The following is a 26,416-nucleotide window of genomic DNA, read 5'->3' as shown; positions in this document are numbered from 1 at the left end:
TTTGTAAGGCCGCGGTGACACAGACGTATTTCATTTAGCAGTTATAACAACTTGTTCATCATGACGTCCTTTTTACTTTGATGTCTCAGCAGCGCTATGGAGATCGCGTGACGTGAGGGTTCTGCCTCTGTAGTGAGGGTTGTCAGTTGACGCCGAGGAGGGGGGAGGAGGCGCCTCGCCCCCCCCCCCATGTGGAGTGACGTCGCCCGCTAATTATTATTAACGGGGGTGGTGTTCATTTGGAGGACGTCACCTGTTCATCCGTCCAAGGACGGGTGTATTTGAGTAAGTCTGAAACTTGCAAGCGAAAAGCAGACCGCGACGTGATATTCATTCCATCAATTCGTGTGCAATTTGTAAGGACGCGGTGACAGACTTATTTCATTTGACAGTTAAAATCCAGAGAAACGCATGTCAAAAATGTTATAAATTGATTGGCATTTTAATGAGGGAAATAAGTATTTGACCCCCTCTCAATCAGAAAGATTTCTGGCTCCCAGATGTCTTTTATACAGGTAATGAGCTGATATTAGGAGCACATTCTTAAAGGGAGTGCTCCTAATCTCAGCTTGTTACCTGTATAAAAGACACCTGTCCACAGAAGCAATCAATCAGATTCCAAACTCTCCACCATGGCCAAGACCAAAGAGCTCTCCAAGGATGTCAGGGACAAGATTGTAGACCTACACAAGGCTGGAATGGGCTACAAGACCATTGCCAAGCAGCTTGGTGAGAAGGTGACAAAAGTTGGTGCGATTATTCGCAAATGGAAGAAACACAAAAGAACTGTCAATCTCCCTCGGCCTGGGGCTCCATGCAAGATCTCACCTCGTGGAGTTGCAATGATCATGAGAACGGTGAGGAATCAGCCCAGAACTACACGGGAGGATCTTGTCAATGATCTCAAGGCAGCTGGGACCATAGTCATCAAGAAAACAATTGGTAACACACTATGCCGTGAAGGACTGAAATCCTGCAGCACCCGCAAGGTCGCCATGCTCAAGAAAGCACATATACATGCCCGTCTGAAGTTTGCCAATGAACATCTGAATGATACAGAGGCCAACTGGGTGAAAGTGTTGTGGTCAGATGAGACCAAATTGGAGCTCTTTGGTATCAACTCAACTTGCCATGTTTGGAGGAGGAGGAATGCTGCCTATGACCCCAAGAATACCATCCCCACCGTCAAACATGGAGGTGGAAACATTATGCTTTGGGGGTGTTTTTCTGCTAAGGGGACAGGACAACTTCACCGCATCAATGGGACGATGGACGGGGCCATGTACCGTCAAATCTTGGGTGAGAACCTCCTTCCCTTAGCCAGGGCATTGAAAATGGGTCATAGATGGGTATTCCAGCATGACAATGACCCAAAACACACGGCCAAGGCAACAAAGGAGTTGCTCAAGAAGAAGGACATTAAGGTCCTGGAGTGGCCTAGCCAGTCTCCAGACCTTTATCCCATAGAAAATCTGTGGAGCGAGCTGAAGGTTCGAGTTGCCAAACGTCAGCCTCGAAACCTTATGACTTGGAGAAGATCTGCAAAGAGGAGTGGGACAAAATCCCTCCTGAGATGTATGCAAACCTGGTGGCCAACTACAAGAAACGTCTGACCTCTGTGATTGCCAACAAGGGTTTTGCCACCAAGTACTAAGTCATGTTTTGCAGAGTGATCAAATACTTATTTCCCTCATTAAAATGCAAATCAATTTATAACATTTTTGACATGCGTTTTTCTGGATTTTTTTGTTGTTATTCTGTCTCTCACTGTTCAAATAAACCTACCATTAAAATTATAGACTGATCATTTCTTTGTCTGTGGGCTAACGTATAAAATCAGCAGGGGATCAAATACTTTTTTCCCTCACTGTAAATACAGTCCAGTATATAGTTGCAAGGTGAATCTATTACAATTCATGAGGAGGGTCCCACATTGGAATGTTTTTCATAATAAAGCTTTTTGGGTCGGATCGCGATCTAACCCAAAAACCTTTATTATGAATAATATTGGTCGCGAAAGTCTACGTGTTAAATTTGAATGTTTGTTCGCGCCTTTTCAAAAGCACTTTTACCAATGTTGCCTGTGCCCGCTCGTTGGTTTAAGCTCGCCTCGGTAAACATGTGGCGGCAAACACATCCCTCAAAGAGCGGCCTTGAAACATCCAGCTAGCTCTTGAAACATGCAGCAAACATCTCGCCCGAGAACAATAAAACATTCCTCTGGATTTCCCGAGGAAATGTTTTCCATCTCTTATCTTATCTCAGTATCTCAGCTACCCCCCCCTCCCCACCTCACCTCCACAATCTTCCCTTCCCCTTTGTAAACATCTTTTTTTTTACCCAGATTTCTGACTCGGTAATAAATTGTCTCGTTCCACCGAGAGAGAGAGAGAGGCTCCTCGTTTTGTTAAGTCGCGGTGCAGTTTGTGGCAAATATTCTCAATACCCGTTTGAGTTCGAACTCTGCTTGCAGGCGTGTGTGTGTGTGTGGTTAGTGCCGTGCTGTCCAGAGACTTCAGAACGATGTTCACCATGGGAAAATGTATCCTGGTCTTATGCCTCATTTGGATGGTGCTATTGAAGGTAACGTATGGTGATTTAAAAAAAAAATGTGTGCTGTATTTTAGTTATGTAATTGCCGCTAATATGTATTTTATCTATAAAATATGCAATTTGGAGTGTTGGACCTACTGTGTGTAAACTATAGACGCTATAAACATTTTATTTTATTTTACCAGGTAAGGCCCACTGAGCTATATAGCTCTTACCTGGTCACAAAAGATAGCTAAACGAAGTTGCTTGTGTCGAAATGTATAGCAGCCAAATACTCTAAAAGAATACTCATTCTAAATGTGCAGGGAAAATACGGAACACCCAGAGGGAAAAAATCCACGAAATCACGGGGAGAGAGAGACACGCAAACTCCAAATATACAGCAGGTGTCAGGGTCGGGATCGAACACCCGACCTCCTGTATACCGGGCGAGGTAGTTAACATCTCGCCACTGTGGTGCCCGTGTGCTTAATGAACCCGGCCGCCTGAGTTCGATCCCCACTCACGGCTCACATCAGTGGTGAGTGATAATTATCCGAACCGGTCCTGAGTCTCCCACTTCAACAATAACATCCCACTGACCATCGTCGTGAAGTATGGCTAAACAACTCCCGTAACCGGCAGCTTGGGGAAGCCTCTCTATCCAGCAGTGGATTAAAAAAAAATCACTGTACTTTATAACTAATTTAACTTTGAATTAAATTTTCTCAATTACAACTAACCAACAATGTATCGCGTTCATTTAAGTTACAGACTGTACCGAAAATCATCATTGATAACTGCATCTCGCCTGGCCTACCCTAGGTCGACTCAGCCGCAAACGAGTTAGTGACGGCCTGGCCAGTCGCAGCACTGGGGAGATAAAGGTTGTTTTGGAATGCCGCTGGCCTCACTGTAGCTAACTTTCATAGCAGCTTGCTCACAACATCTGTCATGTTACATGAAGCCACGCTGTGAATCTTCGTGGTTGTGTGTGTGTGTGCGTGTCTTTGTGAGTCTGGTGAGCGGTGGCGCAGCGGTTAGCACACTGCGCCGTGAACCCGGCGAACCGAGTTTGATTCCCGCTCACGGCCAACATCGGTGACGAATATCTGAACCGGTCCTGGGCCTCCCCTTGATCGACTCAGCCTTAAATTAGTACCTGATGCGGTGTTTGTTAAACATCAACACTGGGGGAGACATAGGTGGACGCGCCTGGTGCTGGCCACCCACCGCCTCGTGTGCCGTCCGGCCTCCATAGGTGTTTGCCAACGGCACTTTCCCCAAACGTCTGTAAAGCCTATGCGGGGTGACCTTTGTCTTTGCAGGTTGAGGCATCAGGGACCCCACGTGTGAATGCATCCCAAGCGCAGAACGGGATGTGTCAATGCACGGTCCTCGTGGCTGACTCCGTCTTTCCAGCCGATCGAGTCGAGTCTCTGCAAGATACTTCACGAACTCTGGCTTTACGCGTGGAGGCGCAGGCTCAGAAGGTGCGTGCTTCAGTGGGGTACAATCACGCGTGGGGTTAAACAGATCATTCTCATCTGCAGCGCCGCGAACCCGCCTGGAACAAGCTTGCCGGAGCCAATCCGCACACTCGACTCCATCATTCCATTCGAGTCGCAGTAACAACAATGCGCTTGCATACAACAACTAACTCGCAGACACAGCTTGCTTTGAATTCAGATTTTTTTTTTACTGTAGAACAATCATATTACAGATTTGTTTTGGGTCAGATCGTGTAACTATAAATGTGTCGTTAAAGCCACCACCACCCAACACAGCCAATTAGTAAGATTTGTCACGTAAACAAAACGTGACAATTAGTTACTCCTTCGGCACTCCCGTGTGTTGGGGAGTAAACCCACAACATTTACGATTTGAGTACTGTGACGTTTTGTTGATGATTACAACTGGCATCATCAGGCGATTTGCCGGAATTGTGAAGAAGTCTTCCTGTTTCCGGTATTAATGGAGTAAGATGATGTAACCAATGTGTGCCCATCAGGTGCGAAGGTCAAAAACCTTCATTACGAATAATATTGGTCTAAAAACCGTACGTGTTCAACTTTACTACATTGTTCAGATATATTTTATATATTTAATGGTGTGATGGCACTTTGGGTGGCAGATTTGTGCTGGAAAGGCGCCAAGTGTTAAGCAAAAAGTTGGCTTGGCTTGACTTCTCTTTTCGTATGACGGGAGAAGCTTACAGTGGGACACGTCCAGTGCAGTGATCCACTCAGTAGTGGTTTCTGAGATGCTGAGTGGAGAAATGGAAAAAGTCTCAACAGATCTCGGTGTATGTGCAGTGACTGTGAATGTCACTGTGTGGTGCCGCGCTTGCAAGGCCACGGCGGATAATGTGTTGGCATTATGTGCAGCCCGGTTACTGGGCGTAGTGCCAGCCCTAGCGGGGCTTGGGTGGGCGCTGGTTAGGGCAGAGGCACCACGTACGGTGTGCGGTACAGGCTTCCGGTGAGGGAGCGAGAGGGAGCGTCAGCCAGCCAGGGTTACGTTGGGCATGATACGCTGGTTGACCTGCCGACACGTGACCGGATGATATCGGAGGGGGGCCACCGGTGGACGGGGGCCGCTGGGCGGTCACGTGGTATAGATGAGCTCTCGGGAGCCTTCGGGAAAGGGCCAGAGAGATCTAGAAGATGGGCGGGGCGAGGGGCGGAGCCAGCCCCAGCCCGGGCCGATATAACGGGGGCCCCGTGAGGGGCTCGAGGTTCTTCAGGTTGTTGGTGAAGAAGATCCACGTCGGGTCGAAGAAGCCTCTAGCCACGCAGTCCGGGACTCAGCTCGTGGTGTGGTTAGATGGGCGTTCAACACCCGAGTGTAGGTTACGTTATGTTAAGTGTTGAGTTGATGTAATAAATAGTGTTGCTCCCAGTTGGACTCGCTACATATGTGTATATGTTGAACTTCTTTCACACCGTATGCAGCCAACCGTGCTAATCGGACGTGCGGGGGAAGGACAACAAACTAAACACAAAAAGCAGTTCTAAAGAGATTAATTTTAATCGAGATGATGATTGAAAAGTGCGTAGTTCCCAGTTGCTATCGGAAGGAAGAGCGCTCCAGACGGCCGCAGAAGTGCATCTGAAAGCACGCGATGTGGTGGCCACCGCCTTTGTTCGATGGCCAGCCAGAAGCCACTGCTGGGAGGATGACCACCAAAGTTCACATGATGATTGATGGTTTACACTCCTTGACGAGATCAGCAAGGTATTGTGTGCTGCTGGGAGCTTCAGCAAACCGAGAGCAGGAAACATCGGACATCGTGCCGAACAAGACACGGCACAACCCAAAAACACACAGGGGAGCTACACAGCACCCGGAGGAAAATCCACGCCTGCAAGGGGGAAACGCTATATCAGCGATAATATCCATTTTGATGCCTCGTAATGGCTGTCTACCCGTGTCCATTTGGTGATTGAACAATTTAACGCCTGTGTACGACTTCCACGACGACTGTTGTAAGAGTGCTTCTTTATTCACTGTTGTACTGCACAGCTCCGCTCCTTCCCTCTCCGGGCAAAGTTCCCTTCTACAGTGCCATGGACGAGACGTCTCTCTCTCTGTCTGGTCCACCGGCGAGGCTCACTCCGCTCTCCCGGTCTCGCCGTTGGCTGGCGGCGTGCCGGAGAGAAGGGCGAGCCTCGCTGGGGAACCCTGCCACGTGGTCGGTGGCGAAGATAGGAGATGACGGGCAGCGATGCAGTCCAGGCCCAAGGCTCCCCACGCCGACCACGAGTCCTCCCCTGCCCTTGCTTTTATTCTGCCCGGCGGAGCTGGGCTCCGCCTCTAGCCACGCCCCCTCGAGGAACCTTCCCGATGGTTCCCGAAGCATCTCTCTCGACTCCGCCCATCACCTTTGGCCCAGATATTATTCCCTCTTGGGATTGGATGCCAATTGCATAATAGTGCCTGTACCCAGTTACCCTCTGGCACCCACTGGATGGCGCTCTCTCATTACACCTGTATTCTTGCCGGGAAGGGTAAAGCCTACAAAAAAATGTAGTCGACACTATGCCATATCAGACAGACAGAACTAGTTAATTATTAATTGAAACGAACTATTATTATACACAATATTATAATTATAGGTGTAGTTCCATATTGTTTTTGCTCTACCACCGTCTCGTGGCGAGGCAGGGGTACGTCACCTCCTCGACGCCCACGGGTGGAGGGAGCTTCACAACAGAATTAGAATCTCGATTGAGACGACAGGAGGAGGAATCCGATGAGCTATGAAGTTCTTCACAGATTTCCAGTGGGGGCACGGAGTCAGAACGTAACAGCGACAAGCAATAACAAAAACACTACAGGAGTGCAAAAGTATAGGAAAGGTAAACAAATCTCTTTAAAAAAAACTAACAAATACTACTAAACTACTCATTGGTTCTTTCGGTAAAGCCACGTAGAAATAAGTAAATTAAATAACATAATACGACGTTTTGATTGCAACACAAGCAATCGTCATCAGGTAGAACTACATTTGAGAGAGAGAAAAAACACAGACACGGAGACACACATACAGACACACAAGCAGAGAGAAACAACACAGAGACACACTGTGGTAAAAGAATCCCACTCATTGTGCCCCGCCTCCCGATGATGAGCACGTGTTGGCTACGTACGGTGCGAAAGAAGTCTGCCGTACAGGGACTCTTCTACTTACGAACATGTTAGGTTCCAGGGGTTTGTTCGTAAGTCGATTTGTTCGTAAGTCTAACTTTACTTCCCGTCGTTTCCGAACACGTTGTACGGCGTGTACACTAAACACGAGGAATGGCTTAATAAGTTGTATAATCTCCTGTAGATGTAGATGCCACTGGTTTTTCATGTTCTGCAGATGTAGATTCCACCACCGCCATCGATTGCGCGGCAGTTGAACTTACGACTCTCGGTCAGAACAGACAAATGGACGTATGGACAGGTTTGTTCGTATCTCTGAAAGTTTGTAAGTCGAATGCTCGTAAGTAGATGACCCCGTACATACATTTCTTTGAAGTTAAGCAGCAGTTGTGCCTGGATAGTGCTTGTAAAGGCTCACACACAACAGGTTTGCTATCGGCTGCTGCAGGGCTGCATGGTGGGCAGCAGTGGGTAGTGCCAATGTATTTGCGATCACCCTACTTGCATGTCACTCGTACGATGATGATGATGACAACGACAATGACGTTCCATGTAAACAGCTGCAGCACATGGAGGCGACCGTGTCGCTGTACGCGGTGAGACTCGCCAACTTGACCCGGAGGCTCGAGAGCTCCTTCCTCGGCGACGTCTCCATCACGGAGCTCGACTTTGAGCTGCTGCGGGCCGAGGTGAAGGAGATGGAGTTGCTCATCCTGGAGCTCAAGTCGACGATGGCCGTCAGCAATCCCGTCCTGGAGACCCTCCTGGCAGAGGTAACGAGACCCAGCGCAGCAGCCTCAGCAGCAGCAGCGGCAAACGACAACAACTTGAATGTTGTGTACCGTCGAAATGCAATCGTGTCTCAAGGTGCCTTACACAAAAAAATACCAAATCTTAACCTTTATACAGATGTATATAGCAGCGCCTTCATAGAAAGCATTTTATAACAATACATTGTGCATGAGATGGTAATGGTTGTAATTTCGAGTGGGGTTGTTATTAAAATTGGTGGTGGTGTAGGTACGGTGACAGGAGGGCAGGTGGGAGAGGTTAAAGGAAAGGTTAGGGTTGGAGTAGTGATAGGGGTAGACGTAGGGTTAGTGATAGGGATAGTGATATGGGTAGCAATAGGGGTAGTAATAGGGGTAGTGATAGGGGTTGGAGTGGGGGTAGTGATAGGGGTTGGAGTAGTGGTAGTGATGGGGTTGGGGTAGAGGCAGTGATTGGAGTTGGGGCAGTGATAGAGGTAAATCTCCCTGCCTTAGAGGCCAAGGCAGGGAGATATGCGAGAGGGGGGGGGAAATGCCGCAGTACGGCCGAGGAAGAGCGATGAGCCCCGGGGCTTGCTTGGGCAGCCAGGGCATGGCCATAGAGCCCCAGGGCATCTGCGGTGGCCTGGCACCGTCCACCAACAAGTATCCTGGCCAGCCCTGCTGGCAGACACATTTGGCAGTCGTTGTGTAGCAATGTAGTTATGCTATTTGTACTCCTATACTTTATTGATATTTATTTATAGTGACCTGCTTACCCTTTCTCCATTTGCACTCCTATCGTTGTTGTTTTTTTTTTGGGGGGGGGGGGATTTGTTATTGCAACTTTTGCTGACATGCCGCTTACTGGGGACGTGGCTGCCATCCACGTCGTGAACGTAACTCCGCGGTGGCGTCGCGTGTGTTGGGATGGTGCTGACCTCACCTCCCGCCATGTGTGACTTTAAAATATTCACTTCAGACCGGTGGTTCTTAACCTTTACTGCGAACGAGCAACGCCCTTTTGTTCTCAATCGTAAGAAAATGTATGCTAATAAATGCCGAGGTTTCACGAAACAAAGTAGTTGTGCTTACGTGGCCGTGCTTAATTTGTGTTTTCGATTATTTACCTTCTAAAAAAAAAATCTGGCCATCTCTCGCACCCCCAGAAAGGGCATCTCGCACCCCCAGGGAGTGCCTGAGCCTCAGGTTAAGAAGAACCGCTTCCCGAGGCTAAACTTACAGCCGTCATTGCAATTTCTAAGATGGAACGCGATGCAAGCATACTTGTCAACACATACGGCTCACCCCGTATTCTTGTACAGGGAAATTGAGTGTTCAGGTCCATACGGGCAAAAAATAATGATAATAATAATGTCTATTTTGTTTGTGTTTCTCCCTTGTGATGTGACTTTGTAGGATGAACGTTGAGATTTATAAGGTGGCACGGGGTGACCAACAAGGTCTGAGTTGGTCTGTAATCACTGATAAGGGGTTGGCAGGTATGTGCGAGGCACGTAGAGTTTGGCGATGACGAGAACAATTCCCTTGACGTCAGGTGGGCAACGCGAGCGCGACGGTGAACGCGCTTGAACGCTTCGACAAGAACAGCGTCCTGGAGGTCCGACGGCAGGTCGCGGGGCTGCGGAGACGTCTGCAAGAGTGCCAGTCTCAGAATCACAGCTCCACGCCTCGTCCGCTCCCACATTGTAAGACACCGGGAGATGGGTGACGCACCGAGTTACTCGAACATTTGCCCTTCAAGGGGACAATGTGTAAAGTGGTGGTGCTCGCTCGTTTTTTAGAGGGGGTCGCTTCCGCCGATAAGGGGGCGTCCCATAAATGACGTCACGCACCTGGGGGGGGGGGGGGGGTGGTCAGACATTTGTGACGATGTGTGACGAGGGGGGGGGGGGTTTGAGAAATGTGACGTCACCGTCAAAATGCGCAACTTTAAATAAATATAGACAACACGTTCTACTTCATTAAATATACTTTTTTTGAATAAATGTTTTCTCCCTACAACATTAGAGTGCAGCGCCACATTAAATACGCACTACAATGGCAATAGTTTTTAAAGCGATTTGAAGCATGTTTTATTTTTGGTGGGGGGGGGGGGGGCAGAGCTTTGTGACGTCATATTTGAGGGGGGGGGGTCTGACTTTTTGTGACGTCGTGTGACGAAGGGGGGGGGGGGTCAAAAATCGTCCAAAATCACGTGACGTCATTAATGGACGAATCCTAAGACATCGTCAGTGCGGGGACCGCTACGCGTTTGAAACCATTGCTGGGTTTGACAGCAGCACGACGATGATGATGATGATGGGGGGGGGGGGGGGGGTGACTTCACTCTGTGGGATTGTCAGGGATGAGACGTTAACTCCCTCGCAGGTATACAGGAGGTCCTGCGTTCGATCCCGACCCTGATGCCTGTATATTTGGAGTTCGCATCTGTTCACCGGGGACGTGTGGATTTTTCTCTGGGCCCTCCGGAATTTCCCTCCACATTTAGAATCAGCATCCGTTTACAGTATTCGGCTACTATACATTTCCACCTGATAAGCCACTTCGTTGAGCTCTCATTTGCGATAGCCAGGTCGCTTATGAAAAAGAGCCATATAGCTCAATGGGCCTTACCTGGTACCATTCCCTTGGCCCCTCCCACCCACACCTCATCGCCTCGCCCCAGGTAGTGAGGGTACGAGTACCCGCCTCCTGCCCACGTAGCCCCACCCACGAATCGGGTAGCACCACCCCCGACTTCAGTAGCCCCGCCCACGGCTCAGGTAGCCCCGCCCACGGCTCAGGTAGCCCCGCCCAATACTCAGGTAGCCCCCCGCCCATGGCTCAAGTGGGCACGTAAGTACAACTACTTTGGTTCATCAAACCTAGATATTTATTAACATTAAACATATTTTATACGATCGAGAACCAAAGGGGTTGCAAGGCTGCAGAAAAGGCTAAAAACCACTGGACTATTGTTTCAGCATAAATAATGCCCCTCCAGAGATCACTGGCGAGATCATTCCCCAACGACCTCAGCCAGACATCCAGACAGGAAGGAAGACCTTCACCACGCCTCCAGTCGGGAGGTGGTGTTAATCCTGGCAGCATTAAACATGAGATGCAAACAAATCCTTGCCTTTGATTCTTTCCACCTGCTTATTCTTATTCTAAGCCAACAGCCCCATGACTTCTGCATGGGGTCGGCTCAGATTGTCTTTCTCCACGCAGGAGAAAGAAAATGCCACAGTGCCACGGTGGCGAGATGTTAACTACCTCGCCAGCTATACTGTAAATCGTGAGTTCAAACCAGACCCTGATACCTGCTGTATATTTGGAGTTTGCGGTGTCTCTCTCCCAATGGTCACGTGGATTTTTTGCCGGGTCCTCCGGTTTTTCCCTCCACGTTTAGAATCAACGTGCGTTTAGAATATTTGACTGATATACATTTCCATATAATAAGCCACTTCGTTGAGCTATCATTTCTGGCCAGGTCGCTTCTGCAAAAAGCTACATAGCTCAGTGGGGCCTTACCTGGTTAAAATGAAAGTAGTTTTTAACAGTTTTATACTTTCTGCGTCTCATCTCTCGTCACAAACGCTGCCCTCGCATCTCATTTCTCCGCATCCTCCCACGGCACCCTCGATCTCCCTCTGCTCCTTCCGTCCTGCACCAGTGGCATCTCCATTATCCTTCCTGAAGGCGTCGTCTCTTCTGGACACATGCCCATCTATCTAAGTCTAGCCTCCCTTACCTTCTCGAGAATATCCGTAACCTGCCGCGAAGGCGCTGATCATCTTATTTGTTTCTTCCCCACATCTCTTGCACCACACAGTGGCATTGGGTTGTATCGCCGCTTTTACATTCATGGGAAGTATTCGCTTTAACGCGGTTTCACGCAACGCGTTTTCGGCTGCGACTCGCGGTTCTTCTCTCATCGCAAAACACTTTCCGGGCAATGCGGAATGTGCGCCATCATAACGTGGAATGTGCGCCGCTATAACGCCAAATGCGCTCCGTTATAACGCGGCTTCTGAGCAGTCGATGGCGAACTACTTTCTGGAGCTGCGCGGCCGAGCGGCACAGTGATACGGCACGCGGAATGATACAGTAACGCGGCGTACCCTCATCTCAGTTCTTTGTCCCACCATGGGATGACTGCTGGCCGATTTGAAAGTGTGAATGCGATTCAGCAACTCGGTGATTCCTTGCCCGACGCTTTTTTTTTTTTGCTGAACGCGGGCAATGTTTAGGAACGCCCCCACCTCGTTAAGACCGAGGGATCACTCTAACTCGTTCGTAAGTTCCAATCCCGCCATGCCAACAATTGGCCACTTCACCGGAGAAACCGATTGCACGTTGTTCTGTCTCACGTCTACTTCTGCCCCCCGCCTCCCAGGGAGCTGCGAGCGTGGCGATCTCGTCGGCGTCGGCCAGCCGCTGCTGCACCAGCTCAACTGGCGCGGTTTCCCCTACAAATACGGCGCCTGGGGCAAAGACGGTGACCCTCCTGCCGGCAAAGAGGAGTCCTACTGGGTGGCACCGCTCAACACGGACGGTCGTCTCATGGAGGTCCTGCGAAGCCACAAAAACTACAACGACCTCCTGACATTTCGCGCCGCGGTCGACAAAAACCTTTTCACAACGGACTCCCGGGGAAACAAGATCTACACCAACACGCCGCAGGGCGCGGGGATGGTTGTGTACCGCAACCACCTCTACTTCAATTGCTACAACACGCGGGACGTGTGCAAGGTGAACTTGGACACCAATGCCGTGTCCCGTAAGCCCCTTGCCGAGGCCGTGTTCAACAACCGCTTCTCCTACTCCTCCAGCACCTGGCAAGACTTTGATTTTGCCGTCGACGAGAATGGGCTCTGGTTAATCTTCTCCACCGAGGCAAGCGGTGGGAACGCGGTGTTGGGCAGGGTCAACGAAACCGACCTCTCGGTGGGAGACGTCGTCAAGACGAATTTGTACAAGCCAGGCGCGAGCAACGCGTTCATGGCATGCGGGAAGCTCTACGCCACTCGTACGGTCAGCACGAGCAAGGAAGAGGTCTTTTACGTGTTCGACACGAGCACGGGTCGCGAGACGGTGATGGAAAAGCCGATAGTGATGGACAAAATGGTGGAAGCAGTCCAAAGTTTGAGCTACAATCCAATCGACAACAAGCTGTACATGTACAATGATGGCTATCTCGTCACCTACGATTTAGTTTTCAAGCAGTAATAGCCATGAGCCGGGATAAGAATGTTCAGATATAAGTGTGTGCTGAATTTTGATTTAAAGCTTTCGTAACTGCAGTAATTCATATTCTTAGTTCTTTTGGTAAAGTAACGTTGAAGGGAAACAACAAAATAATAAAATATATAAAACAATAAAAATTCTCACGACGTTTCGACCATAACACAAACGGTCGTCTTCAGGTGTGTTGGTTAACCAACCAATATATATTTTATTCTTTTGTTGTTTCTCTTCAACGTGACTTTACCGAAAGAACTAAGAATATGTGTGCTGAATGTTTTTTTGACAACAAGTTCTTTCTTGCTCCTTTCGATAGTGTTTTTGTTACTCTTACTTGCATTATTATGATTATCCAAGAGATCTGCCTAGACACCGAGATGCGGAGCGCCACTCATGAGCATGGCAGCTTTCCTCCGAGCCGGGTGGTGGGGCGCGGGGGGGGGGGGGTGCGGCACGCCATGGGCTACGTACGGTGTGAAAGAAGTTCAACGTACGCGCGTACGCATGGACAACAAACACGAACCGCACGTGACGAGGATGGGATCGATGCGGGCCCGCATCGATCGCACGCCGCCCAACAGCTGTCACGACGGGAAGGTGGCCGACGTTTCCCACCAGCCGTAACCCAGCGGGGAAACGGGCGCGTGAGGACGCGCGATTCGAGCATTCTTCAGCGGCTACTACAGAATCTTCATGGCCATAAAGCACCGCAGCGTAGCAATTGATAACATTGAACGCATCAATAAATACACGCCTGAAAGTCAAAACATTATTTGCGTTGTGTGTTTTAAACGACGATTGAATGGTTTAAAGGTCAATGAAGGGATAAATGAATTATTGAGTACGCACGCACGCTGCTGTGCTTGCTTTTGTGCACAGGCGCGGTTCATCCACTAGGGGCGTTGCCCCCCCCCCCCCCCCCCCCCCCTGTGAAGGCGTCCTCCGAGTGAGAGATTTCCCCTTCTTCAGTCATCGCCATCAGCTTCGAGCGTTGTAGCCGCGACGTTTGAGACCCATTCAGGTCGGTGGCAAAGGTGCCCGTGGCTGTAATGACGATGTCACAACGCTAGGCGGCACTGCGCAATTATAGCAGGTCACGACCTCCACGCTCGAGGAGGAAACAGCAATAGCGATGCCAGTAGGTGCAGCAAATGAAGAATTAGCAGCGAACACTGTGGGAGTCACTCCTGAATATTCACTTCGAAAGGATGACTATGCAGGAGAAGTTGAATGTCAAGCAACTGGGTGCTGATCAACCGACTTGAGGGTCATGGGGACAGCATTTGAGTGATTTGTTGTTTTGTTTCGTATTGTTTTATAAATGCCTAACATTGGTAGATAAGACAGTTATATCACTTTCACGGGAAGGCCAATAAGATGACGAGGTTTTTCTGAATTAGAACACCGTCTTTTCAAAGGTCACTCACAACGGTCCCACGTCGTGGAAATGTCACCAGCCGCCACTGCTTGTGCAGCACATAAATAATGTACATACAGATATATAACGCTTACAGAAATACACACAGCACGCATGCCAATAATATACATTACTCGTATGCAAACATTTTGCAATGGGTTGCCACAACACGGTGATACCGCAGTAGAGCTTAAATCCTTGCAACATTAGGCGCAGTATCATCTTCACGTGCCGTGCCAGGTGAACAGACCTTTGCCAATGACCTGTTGATGAAATCAGAATATTTATTAATACTTGAGGAATCCGATGAGCTATAAAGCTCTTTTTTTTTTTTACAGACGTCCAGTCGGGGCGGGTAAGGACGTTACAACAACAAACGATCGGCACAAAAAACACGATCGGAGTGAAAGGTACAAGAATGGTAAACAAATCACCCAAATACACACACAAAGCGGAATGAAGATCCCTTCAAAGCTGCTTCCTTGGGGAGGGACTTGACGAGCTCGGTTCCTTTCTCCTCCGCAGACAAGGTCACCGTGTGGCCACGTTTAGAATATTTTGGCTTCTGCCATACATTTGCACGTGATGATGGTAAGCCACTTCGCGTTGAGGCTACCATTTGTGATAGCCAGGTCGCTTCTCAAAAAGGGCTGTGGAGCTCAATGGGGCCCTTACCTGGTCAAGTAAAAGGATGACACGCCACGCAAAATAAGATTAAGCAAACAGAAAATTCCATGAAAAGTAAAATTCTATTGGTTTTGAACTCTCAAGTGTTATTTTAATAAGTGACCAAATATTGGATTCAAAGTATTGTTCAACTGCATTTCTTTTGCAAAAGTTGCCACCTCAGTTACTGGCAAATGTGGTGTGAGTGAAGGCAGACGTTTAATGAAAAGTAAATGTATTTTGCGAGCCGCAGTGATAAAGGGACGTTGTGTAACGACACCATCTGCGTGGGAATATCCTCGCGAGAATGTTTGTTCATTTGACTTCGGTTTTGAAGAAGTCAATTATTCATTATGGCTGGGGAGAGATATGGAAGCGAGGGCGATGGCTGTAAATCAAATTGCGGAAACAGCCACTGGCGTGACCAAATCCGCCAACAAACACATAACTGCTCAACTGAGATTGCTTAATGTTCCAAAATACATATTCGCAAAGTAGCAGGACAAGGAGACGTTACCTAGCCCAGGCTATTCACTGACCTCTTTGGTCCTTTCGGTAAAGTCGCGTAGGTAGAAAAATAAAATAAAATAAAAAATTACATAGCACGACGTTTCGATCGCAACACAAGCTGGTTCAGCAGTTGCACTGCTGGATTATTATTTTTTTCCACCTGAGGACGACCGCTTGTGTTGCGATCGAAACGTCGTGATATATTATTTTTTAAAAATATTATTTAATTTTCCTACCTACGTGAGTTTACCGAAAGAACCAAAGAGAATGGATTCCTGCAGTCGCGAAAGCTTCAAATCAAGATTATTCACCGACGATCGGAGAAACAAAGATTGTAACGACCCTCAAGTCACCGTAACGCCCGATGGAAATCGACTGCAGGAAATGAGAGAATAACTTGGTGAGGACCACCGCAAGGCGAGGGGTCAAACCAACGGGGTCAAACCAACGGGGTCAAATCAACGGGGTCACACCAACGGGGTCAAACAAACGGGGTCACACCAACGGGGTCAAACCAACGGGGTCAAACCAACAGCGTCAAACCAACGGGGTCAAACCAACAGCGTCAAACCAACAGGGTCACACCAACGGGGTCAAACAAACGGGGTCAAACCAACGGCGTCAAAGCAACGGGGTCAAACAAACGGGGTCACACCAACGGGGTCACACCAACGGGGTCACACCAACGGGGTCAAACAAACGGGGTCACACCAACGGGGTCAAACCAACGGGGTCAAACCAACAGGGTCAAACCAACGGGGTCAAATCAACTTCAAATGAAAAGCCCAGTTCAGCAGGTTCGCTAAACAAGTTAAGTTATCTGTCGGGGGACACAACTGGAATTGGGGGGGGGGGGGGGTGGGTGGCTCAATGTGAAATGTGGGGGGGGGGGGGGGGGTGGAGAGACCACATTGAGGAAACTGAGTGCTTTGGTTCTAGATTTGAAGCTTTCGTGACTGCAAAGATGCATACTCTTTGTTTTTTTTTCAATAAAGTCACGTAGGTAAAATAAAAATAGAATAATATAATAATCATCCCCGGCCTGGCTCCTCCCCCCCCCCTTAACCTGTATATATCGAGTGTCTCAGAGCTCCTCACTTGATGCAGCTATCTTGCTGTGACTGTTCCACCTGAAGACGGAAGTTTGTGTTGCCTCCGAAACGTCGTGATTTAATTTAGTTGTTTTATTAATATATTATTTGATTTTTATTTTACCTACGTGACTTTACCGAAAAAAAACAAAGAGTATGAGTGCTTTGGTGTTCCTTTACACGGTGACGCACGTTCTAATGTTTGAATTGTCTCTTACATTCATCATAATCGGATAAGCGTTACGCAAATAAAATACCTCCAACGTCAATGGCTCTGACAGCCTATCTCAATTTGCTCAGGAATGAGGGTTGTGAGAACCGCAATCAACACGTATTGCCAGTGTCCACGTTGATCTTTCGCAATCTTTGCATTGAATGACGTTTATCTGGAACGGATTAGATTTTAGTGATACATTCACAACACGTGTTGGCAATCATCACCCAGAATGTCGCCTATATATACCACACCGTGTTCCGTGATTCCATCAGGTAAGGAGTCGTTTCCGATTTACTCGTCTGTGCATTTCATGGTAGCTTACTCGGGAGTTTAATTTGTCTAAACGCATTTTGTCCATTATTGCATATCGCTACGTAGTTTTTTTTGAAGATGGAGAAGATTGTCCTGCCATTATGCATTTTATGGGTGATGGCTTCAAAGGTAATGTATTGTGCCTGCGCTGTATTGTCCTTGTATACGTACATGATTATATAATTAAATACCTTAATTTGTACGTCTCAAAAGCCTCAAGGGTACTTCCCCCCAAGGTAGAAAGCTGCAATTTGGTACATACGTAGCTTTTAGGACACACACAATAGGAAACATCTGAAAATACGATATTTTTTATATTTTAAGGCCCCCAAATCTCTATTTTAAGTGTCCCGTAAACATGTTTGTGCATCGTGTCATTCAGAAACCGTTAACAATATTAGATTGCGGATTTTTCGTTTGATAGAGCGTTAAACGGCGAATAAAGTTAAAGCGAGAACCATTCTTCTAATTTATGCTAATTCCTTTGTCAAGGCACCTTGTTTCCTCGCACACAGCTTAAAGGTCCGCGGTCTGAGCATGGCTGTGTTTCCCTCCAGGGGTGTTCTCGAGACAGCCTGATCCCTTCACCTGATGAAGGCCGCTTGTGTTGTGGCCGAAACGTCGTGATTTTTGTTGTTTTATTTTTTTACCTTCGTGACTTTACCGAATAGAACCAAAGAGTATGGATCCTTGCAGTCACGAAAGCTTTAAATCTAGAATTCTTCTATCTTTGTTTTGAGAAATTTCCGATTCAAGCGGTTTTGAACGAAATAAATATGCATTTTATGTTCAAATCTGAATAATTCGAAAACGGTAAAAGATAGGAGCGTCCCGTCATAGAGTACTAAGTTAATACATTCGTGTTCTTTCTAATAAAAGGGAATCTTTAAATTGAGCGCTTTCCGATGGGTGCGTCTTTAAATATAACAAGTTGAATCAAATTTTGATTTAAAGCTTTCGTGACTGCAGGGATTCATATTCTTGGTTCTTTCGGTAAAGTCAAATAGAAAGGAAACAATAAAATAATAGAAATATATTGTTTTATATTTTCATTATTTTATAATATAATAAAAAATATATTGTTTTATATTTTTATTATTTTATTGTTTCCCTTCTATGTAACTTTACCGAAAGAACCAAGAAGTTTAATCAAGTACATTTTTGTGAGTTTTTTTGTAAAACTACAAATGTTTGTAGTAGTTGTTAGTGTCAGATCGTGGATACAAATTAATTAATGCATATCAAGTTCATTATTATATTATTTTGAAAACTTTTGCCTGGCGATGACAGGCTATATGAACTAGTGTATGTATATAAAATTAAAATTGCATTTTTATCAATTCGCTGTTGGACGACTGCCTCGCTGTTTGGACGACTGCCTCCAACAATTCGCTCTTGGATGACTGCCTTCCCATGTCAATCATGGGGGTTCAACCATACTTCACCACGCTCGTCAACGTGGATTGGTGAAGGGTGGTGGCAAGGACCAGTTCAGGTATCACTCTTCACTGATGTTACCCGCGGTTGGAAGTCAAACTCGACGCAAATTACAAACGTACGATATATGTGTGCAATAAGGATTATGCAGGAAGTGTGTTACTGGCTAACACTGCACCCGCAATATTTCAATTGCCGGTTCGATCTCCCAGCGCGGTGATTAAAACAACCGTGCAAGTTTCTTAAATCCCGCCACCCCTGTCCGCCCAGCGGTAGAAATTGGTACACCACAGTTAATCGGCGTCTCGTGTGGTGGGGTAAAGCGTGGGTACTCCCTCTTCCAGGTCGCCTCGCCGTCGAGTAGGCCGCCAAACTACCTTCAAGAGGGTCTGTGCAGAGCTCCCTCGACTGGAGGAGGAGCTCCCTTCAACAGTGGCGTTGACAAACATGTGAACCGGTGCTGGGTCTCGCTTAAGGTCGACTCGGCCTTTAAATGAGTGTTTGTTGCGAACACTGGGATTGGAGAGCGAATTTTGTTGTCCGTGGTGCTGACCACCGCAGCAGGCTGTGTGCCTACGTCATTGGTACACACGGGCGTGCGGTGGCAATAGTTGCGCCCCATAGCAAGGAGGGCCTAGGTTCGATTCTCGGCTCGGGTGCGAATTTTTTATGATCTGACCCTGATCCGTGTTGAATTTCCACCGGGTTCTCCATGCTTTTCCCGCTCCCACAAATAACACGTAAATATACGGTAAATTTTGGTTCGAATAAACAACGATGAAATACTATCCAACAAATAAATCACCCACGAATTACGCAGCATCGTCCCCCTATTGTCAAACAAATGTTCATCCCATTGACACCCAAACATTGATGACAAATATCTGAACTGGCCCTGGGCCTCCCCAAGGTCGACCCAGGCTTAAATGAGTAACATGGGGCAGCTAGCAAACATCAGCACTGGGGAGACAAAGGCGGGCGGGGGGGGGGGCGTGGTGTTGGCCATGAACCCCGTCGTGCGCCGTGCCAGCCTTTCATTAGGTGCTCGCTAACAGCGCTTGGCCCCAGACAGCGTACAGTGTATCTCTTGTCTTTGCAGGGAATAGCAGCATTGCCACCGCCCGTGAGTGCACTCGAAGGCGAGAACGGGACGTGCCAATGCACGGTCATTTTGCCTGACACCACATTCCCAGCCGACAGAGTCGAGTCGCTGCAGCTGACATCGGAAAGGTTGACTGTGCGCGTGGAACAACAGGTCCAGAAGGTGCGTGTGTGTATGTACAGGTACATTTACAAAAAATTAACATCAGCGATTTCATGCTCACATAAGCATCTGTTGACTTGCCACAAAGTGGAACTTTAATTACCTTCTGGAAGGATGATGAAATGTTATCATTGTTATTGAGATATAATCACCGACTTCTTAAGTACGGCTTACGGTGATAATAATTAACCATTAAAATTAATAAGAATTGTATCTTCAATTAACATATTTTGATCGAGACTAGAATTGCCATGGGCATTTATAATTAATAATGCATGTTACGTCAATTATTGGCCCAGATACATCATAATTAAATTTGAGCGAATTGTTTTGTATTGGTTCATATCTAAGCTTTAATCTGATTGCTTGTCCCCGTTATCTCGTCTAAAAAAAAAATCTGGGTGTAAGGTTACACGGTTACTCACCTCCTTGATTCTGACACCGAGGATGCTGATGCAGTTTCAAGCTCAATATCATATCTAATTGGTGCTAAATACAGTTGTGAGAATAGCTCTTCAATTTTCCAGTGTGAGCGGAACCAATTATCGCTTGTACGCATGCCAAAGTTATTTGGCTATATCGGGTGTTGGAAGGTTAGACAACATATTGGCCAGATCATCAAGTGGCCTAGCCCCAAAACGAAATAAATTAATTAACCTTCATATTTCAAGCCACTCGCTCTATTGAGAATTTGAGGGGCCGAGAAAAGGAAGCAATTACTAAAATAGTGGGTGCCGACAATCCTGGTTGTGTTGCAAATGGTGGAAGTCGGTGGTGGTGGTAGTAGTGATACAGATTGATAGAACAACGGCCCATCAGAGCACAATGTTGATGAAATCGATGGTGACCTCTGCTCTGTGAAACAGCTGCACTATCTGGAGGTGGCCGTGTCAGCGTACGGAGCGAAAATCGTCAACTTGACTCAGAAGCTCGACCGCCTGCTGCTGGGCGACATCTCCATCACGGAGCTCGACTTTGAAATCCTGCGAGCGGAGATCAAGGAGATGGAGATACTCATCCTTGAGCTGAAGTCGGAAATCGTCGTTTCCAACCCCATACTAGAGGTTCTTCTTATAGAGGTAAGGAAAATAAGTTGCCGCGATGTCGCCAACTTCTCTCGCCGTGTGCGCTGCTGTAGAAATTCCAAGCGGGGCCCCTCGTTACAGCGTTTCATTAAAGGCGGAGAGGCTTCGCCGAGCCAACTGACATCGACACCTCTTATCGCAGGTTATCTTCAGTCAGAGTCTCTCCAAGTCTTATCCACCAGTCCTTGACTCTCGCCGCCCCCTCCCACCCTCCGCCTGCTCCCGTCGTCCTTACCATACCGCACTTGGATGAATGCTTCTGGTCTTCCTCTCCCAAACCTCTGCCATTCAGTCGACGCTCTTTTCTATTTCCTTCGTATCCAGTCGGTTATGCGCTGCTGGGTGAAGGCCTCCCCCCTTGCCAGATGGCTCGGCGGGGCTATATGATAAAACTTCACCACACTGCTCAATACTCATTGATGAAGTTGTCGAGTGCAGCGGTAGATATTGCTGTATGTACGTTGGACTTATTTCGCACCGTACGTAGCCAACCGTGCTATTCCGAGGTGCTGTACTGCCCAATGCTGACCACCAAGTATCTCTGCAGCCAGTAACAACCTTTTGTGCAGGGCGGCCATACATCTAAGCACTATCCATATCTCAGCCTGGTCACTGGGCTAAGCCCATCAACTCACCAGACCGGAGAACACCGTTTAAATACAAGCTGCCTGGATCCAAACCCAGGTTCTCAGCGGTTGCTCGCTCAGTGCTCGGACCTCTGTGCCATCAGATTACCTACCTCCCAACGTGGCATTTAAAGTATATTTTTTTCGTAGATATTTGCTGTACAGAAGAACAAAGGCCCACTCCAGAACGCTGGGTGACAAAAACAAAAACGCACGCGAAAATCCGCCAGACCCCCACGTACCCGACGAGTCCTGGTTGATGTGAGGGGGTAGAAAGTATTCTCATTTACGTGGGAAAATCACACCGGTAGAACTTTCGTTTTTTGTTGTTGTAACATAGGAAGAGGGCGGGAGGGGGGTGAAAAAGTACAGGGACTCCTCTACTTACGAGCATTCGACTTATGAACTTTCAGAGATACGAACTTGGGTCGTATGTCCAGTTGCAGCCTGTTCGGATCGAGTTGTAAGTTCAACCGCCGCGCAATAGGTGGCGGTGGTGGCGTCTACATCTGCAGAACGTGAAGAACCAGTGGCATCGACATCTACATGAGATTAAACAACTTTTAAAGTCAGTCCCCCTGTTTAGTGTGCACGCCGTACATGTTTGGAATCGACGGCAATAAAGTTGGACTTACGACGAATAGACCTCTGGAACCTAACTCGTTCCTAAGCAGAGGAGTCCCTGTCAACGAGAAAAAAAGAGAGGGGGTGGGGATTGTGTTTAACATTCGGGTGGGGAGTCCCCGGCTTGTATGGTGGAAGAAGTGGGGGGGGGGGGGAGTCGCGAGTAAGCCGGGGGTCGTGCCCCAACCAACGTGGCATTTTTTTTAAAGCGAAAGTGTCTCCCCTGCTCAAATCGAGAAAACGAAACAATGGATCACCTCATTTGGCGGCCCTAAGCCAGCAGTGGAAATTCCACATTCGCCAGGGTGGTTTTTAGAACCATCAATATGGCCCCTCCTGAAAATGCCTCTTGGGACTCGGCGAGAGGCTTCTGTGTGCTGATAGCGATAACGAGGTGGGATTTCCTTTGTACCAGGTGGCCAATGTGACCGTGATGGTGAACGCGCTTGAAAGCCTCGACCAGAACAACGTCTTGGAGATCCGACGGCAGGTCGCAGAGTTGAAAAGGCGTCTGCAGGCGTGCCAGTCCCAGTATCACAACTCCACGGGTCCCGAGCCTTCATACGGTACGACTGGACGGGGGGCGTTCACACAGAAACCCGATGGCTTATCATTTCTTCATCCACTTTTTTTCCCCGTCAACATCGGTCCCCGATTTTCGCCATGAGCATCTTTCATCCCGCGTCGTCCTTTTAGTGTCGTGCTTCGCCAAATGTCTCCGGCCTCGCTTTACAAAACCTTTGCCAGTCGGTAAAGGTTACATTCAGGGCTTTGATCTTTGTTTCCGTCAATGTATTCCTGGCATTCTTTCTGTCCGACATTGCGAAACTTGCCAGTAACGGCGGGGTTTAAGGTGAATCATTTGCCACTCTCGAACCCGCATTGCCGACGGTGATTAGGTGCACAGGAAGTCTAATCAGTTCATCAGCAAGTTCCAGTAGAAAAAAACCCCTGTTTACCATGACAGAATAATGTTCCAGCGAAGCTAAAGAAATGTACTGTGGTTCATGACGTTCCTCTTCTGCCCGCCTCCCAGGGAGCTGCGAGCGTGGCGATCTCGTCGGCGTCGGCCAGCCGCTGCTGCACCAGCTCAACTGGCGCGGTTTCCCCTACAAATACGGCGCCTGGGGCAAAGACGGTGACCCTCCTGCCGGCAAAGAGGAGTCCTACTGGGTGGCACCGCTCAACACGGACGGTCGTCTCATGGAGGTCCTGCGAAGCCACAAAAACTACAACGACCTCCTGACATTTCGCGCCGCGGTCGACAAAAACCTTTTCACAACGGACTCCCGGGGAAACAAGATCTACACCAACACGCCGCAGGGCGCGGGGATGGTTGTGTACCGCAACCACCTCTACTTCAATTGCTACAACACGCGGGACGTGTGCAAGGTGAACTTGGACACCAATGCCGTGTCCCGTAAGCCCCTTGCCGAGGCCGTGTTCAACAACCGCTTCTCCTACTCCTCCAACACCTGGCAAGACTTTGATTTTGCCGTCGACGAGAATGGGCTCTGGTTAATCTTTTCCACCGAGGCAAGCGGTGGGAACGCGGTGTTGGGCAGGGTCAACGAAACCGACCTCTCGGTGGGAGACGTCGTCAAGACGAATTTGTACAAGCCAGGCGCGAGCAACGCGTTCATGGCATGCGGGAAGCTCTACGCCACTCGTACGGTCAGCACGAGCAAGGAAGAGGTCTTTTACGTGTTCGATACGAGCACGGGTCGCGAGACGGTGATGGAAAAGCCGATAGTGATGGACAAAATGGTGGAAGCAGTCCAAAGTTTGAGCTACAATCCAATCGACAACAAGCTGTACATGTACAACGATGGCTATCTCGTCACCTATGATTTGATTTTCAAGCAGTAATAGCTGCAAACCAGAATAAGTCCAAATTGGCGAACATTGAATTCCCAATCTTAACATTTTCTTCACCCCCCCCCCCATTGACATTTTATTCTTATTTCTTTTTATTGTTACCATAGATCTTCTCGGTAAAAATGTGCATTGCAACGGGCTCCGGCCTGGTTTGATAAATTCTCTCTCAATGAAATCGCACTGACCGACGGCACGAACGCGATCTCGGGTGGAGGAAACTTGCGACGGGGCGATCTTGTCACGTGCACGTCACACTCAAACGCGTCGTGCCACAGTTATTGTCGTCTTGCGATTGCAGCCGCCCGAAGGCATTGCCCCCCCCCCACCCCCCCCCCCCCCATTGTATTGTGCAACCAACATACGCGATTGCATATTGATCAGTCATAATGGTGTTGATCTTGCGTGATACACCGCCACTCCAAGTCTTGGATCGGCAAGTCCAGTCCTCGGTCTTGAAGCCAGCTCAAGGACATTCTCAGCCATCGTCCATTGACCTTTGGCCTCACGTGTCGAGGGTGTACCAAACTCGTCGCAGGCGGTTCCGCGCGAAGTTTCTGGATTTTCATAGATTGCTTTTTTGAGTGGCTAAAGTCAAATTGCCGATTTGAGTGAATAAAACCATTTTCCGCAAAATGTCTCGCATCAAGTTGTTCTCCAATCCACGTTGTCCCTCGTTCTGACTCTCATTGTCATTCCAAGCGTGCACATCTCTCCACGCTTCTTTGTACACTTATCCGTTTTTGTTCCATCTATTTTGCCAAATGTCCCCATCTCTATCATTGCAGGATATGTGCACTTATGTAACAAAATACATATAGAATACATCTCAGCTCATTATTTGATATTCTAACATGTAAGGAATTCCGATTAATATAGAAACACCAAGGCATGAATTTCCCTTAAACTAATTTACAAATGTGCCCCTCCCCCCGTAATAAAGCCACTGGGATTCCACCTTAGATTCTAGAATCCCAAACATTAGCACGCGGACCAATCAAGAAATGCAATGAAGATGATAAGAGACTTGGCTCTACAATGATTAACATTAAATTGATCGGCTCATGAACGAGGAAGTAATCTCCATATATATAAAAGGCAAAGTTGTGATTGTGTGTCTGTTCAAAATGTTTAGCGTACTTCCTGACATGCAACAAACTTGAAATTTGCCATGTGGGTACTTTCCAGACTGTACACCATGCAAAAAATATTGAAATACACTTGTTTTTTTTTGGAGGGGGGGGGGGCTCAATAATGCATTTTTGCACGGAAGCTGTGACGTTAAATCTGTCATGTGACCCGCTCATGTAGAAGCGTAACGCATTGTAGTGTAGTGGTTAGCGCGCTGCGCTACGAACCCGGGGACCTGAGTTCGATTCCCGCTCACGGCCACCACCGGTGACGATTATTTGAACTGGTCCTGGGCCTCCCCTAGGTCGACTCAGCCTCAGCCTCAAACGCGTAACTGGTGTGGTGTATGAACATTGCCATTGGGGAGACAAAGGCGGCCGGGCGTGGTGAATCCAAGTCCAGGGCGAAGCCGGGTAGTTAAGCTAGTTAAGTATAAAAAAAACAATTATATGGAAGAATTCTGATGGGCTAAAAAGATACACAATTCAAGATACGCAGGAAGTAACAATGAAATGCATTCCTTCCCCTGGATCCAATTGCGTTTTACTATTTTATATTGTGCTGCGCATTAATCTACATGAAATTCATGATAAACATTACAGCTCTTTATCAATGTTTTTTGTTCGTGTCATTGTGTCCTTGGCATATAGAGTGAATGATAACAGCCACAGCAGCGTTGATGCGGGCAGGTGAAGGACAGGTGGGTAAGGCAAAACACAAGTTAGCAGTATGAATGAACAAGAGCAAGTGCCGAGGCATGGGGGAACGTCAATAGTGCAAATTTACAAGAAGGGCTGACAAGGGTGCAAATACTAAAGAGGTATCACTCGCCACCAACGTTCTCTATGGCTGGGTTCTGATCACTGCGAATGATTAATGCTCGACCTGGCACTTTCCCTTCCACCCGTTGTGAGGTCTTGGCTTCATTAGGTCCACATCATCCTTCTCCACTCATTCCTGTCCGGGGGGGGGGGGCATCA

General features: G+C 48.0%; 2 protein-coding genes across 3 annotated transcripts; both read left to right on the top strand.

Moving 5' to 3' along the window:
- The first annotated feature begins 2,358 nt into the window (after window positions 1-2,358).
- LOC116950770 (olfactomedin-4-like) lies at window positions 2,359-13,287 on the top strand. The gene is made up of 5 exons (XM_032968826.2): window positions 2,359-2,583; window positions 3,861-4,025; window positions 7,743-7,955; window positions 9,490-9,640; window positions 12,334-13,287. Exons 1-5 carry the CDS (start codon window positions 2,524-2,526, stop codon window positions 13,164-13,166), a joined length of 1,422 nt encoding a protein of 473 aa, XP_032824717.1. The 5' UTR covers window positions 2,359-2,523; the 3' UTR covers window positions 13,167-13,287.
- A 3,537-nt stretch (window positions 13,288-16,824) lies between these two features.
- Window positions 16,825-24,943, top strand: LOC116950781 (olfactomedin-4-like). 2 transcript variants are annotated; one of them, XM_076073066.1, is made up of 6 exons: window positions 16,825-17,523; window positions 18,867-18,889; window positions 19,931-20,095; window positions 20,962-21,174; window positions 22,846-22,996; window positions 23,467-24,943. In XM_076073066.1, exons 1-6 carry the CDS (start codon window positions 17,496-17,498, stop codon window positions 24,297-24,299), a joined length of 1,413 nt encoding a protein of 470 aa, XP_075929181.1. In that variant the 5' UTR covers window positions 16,825-17,495; the 3' UTR covers window positions 24,300-24,943. The 2 variants fall into 2 exon arrangements, with proteins under 2 accessions (XP_075929181.1, XP_032824732.1); XM_032968841.2 differs by lacking the exon at window positions 18,867-18,889 and having other exon boundaries at window positions 16,978-17,523.
- The last annotated feature ends 1,473 nt before the right edge of the window (window positions 24,944-26,416 follow it).

Source organism: Petromyzon marinus, chromosome 40, assembly GCF_048934315.1.
Source record: "Petromyzon marinus isolate PM22_M1 ecotype Great Lakes invasive population chromosome 40, UKy_Petmar_22M1.pri1.0, whole genome shotgun sequence".
NCBI classification, from domain to species: domain Eukaryota; kingdom Metazoa; phylum Chordata; class Hyperoartia; order Petromyzontiformes; family Petromyzontidae; genus Petromyzon; species Petromyzon marinus.
Note: the sequence above shows the minus strand (reverse complement) of the source record. Positions and strands in the feature narration are given on the sequence as shown.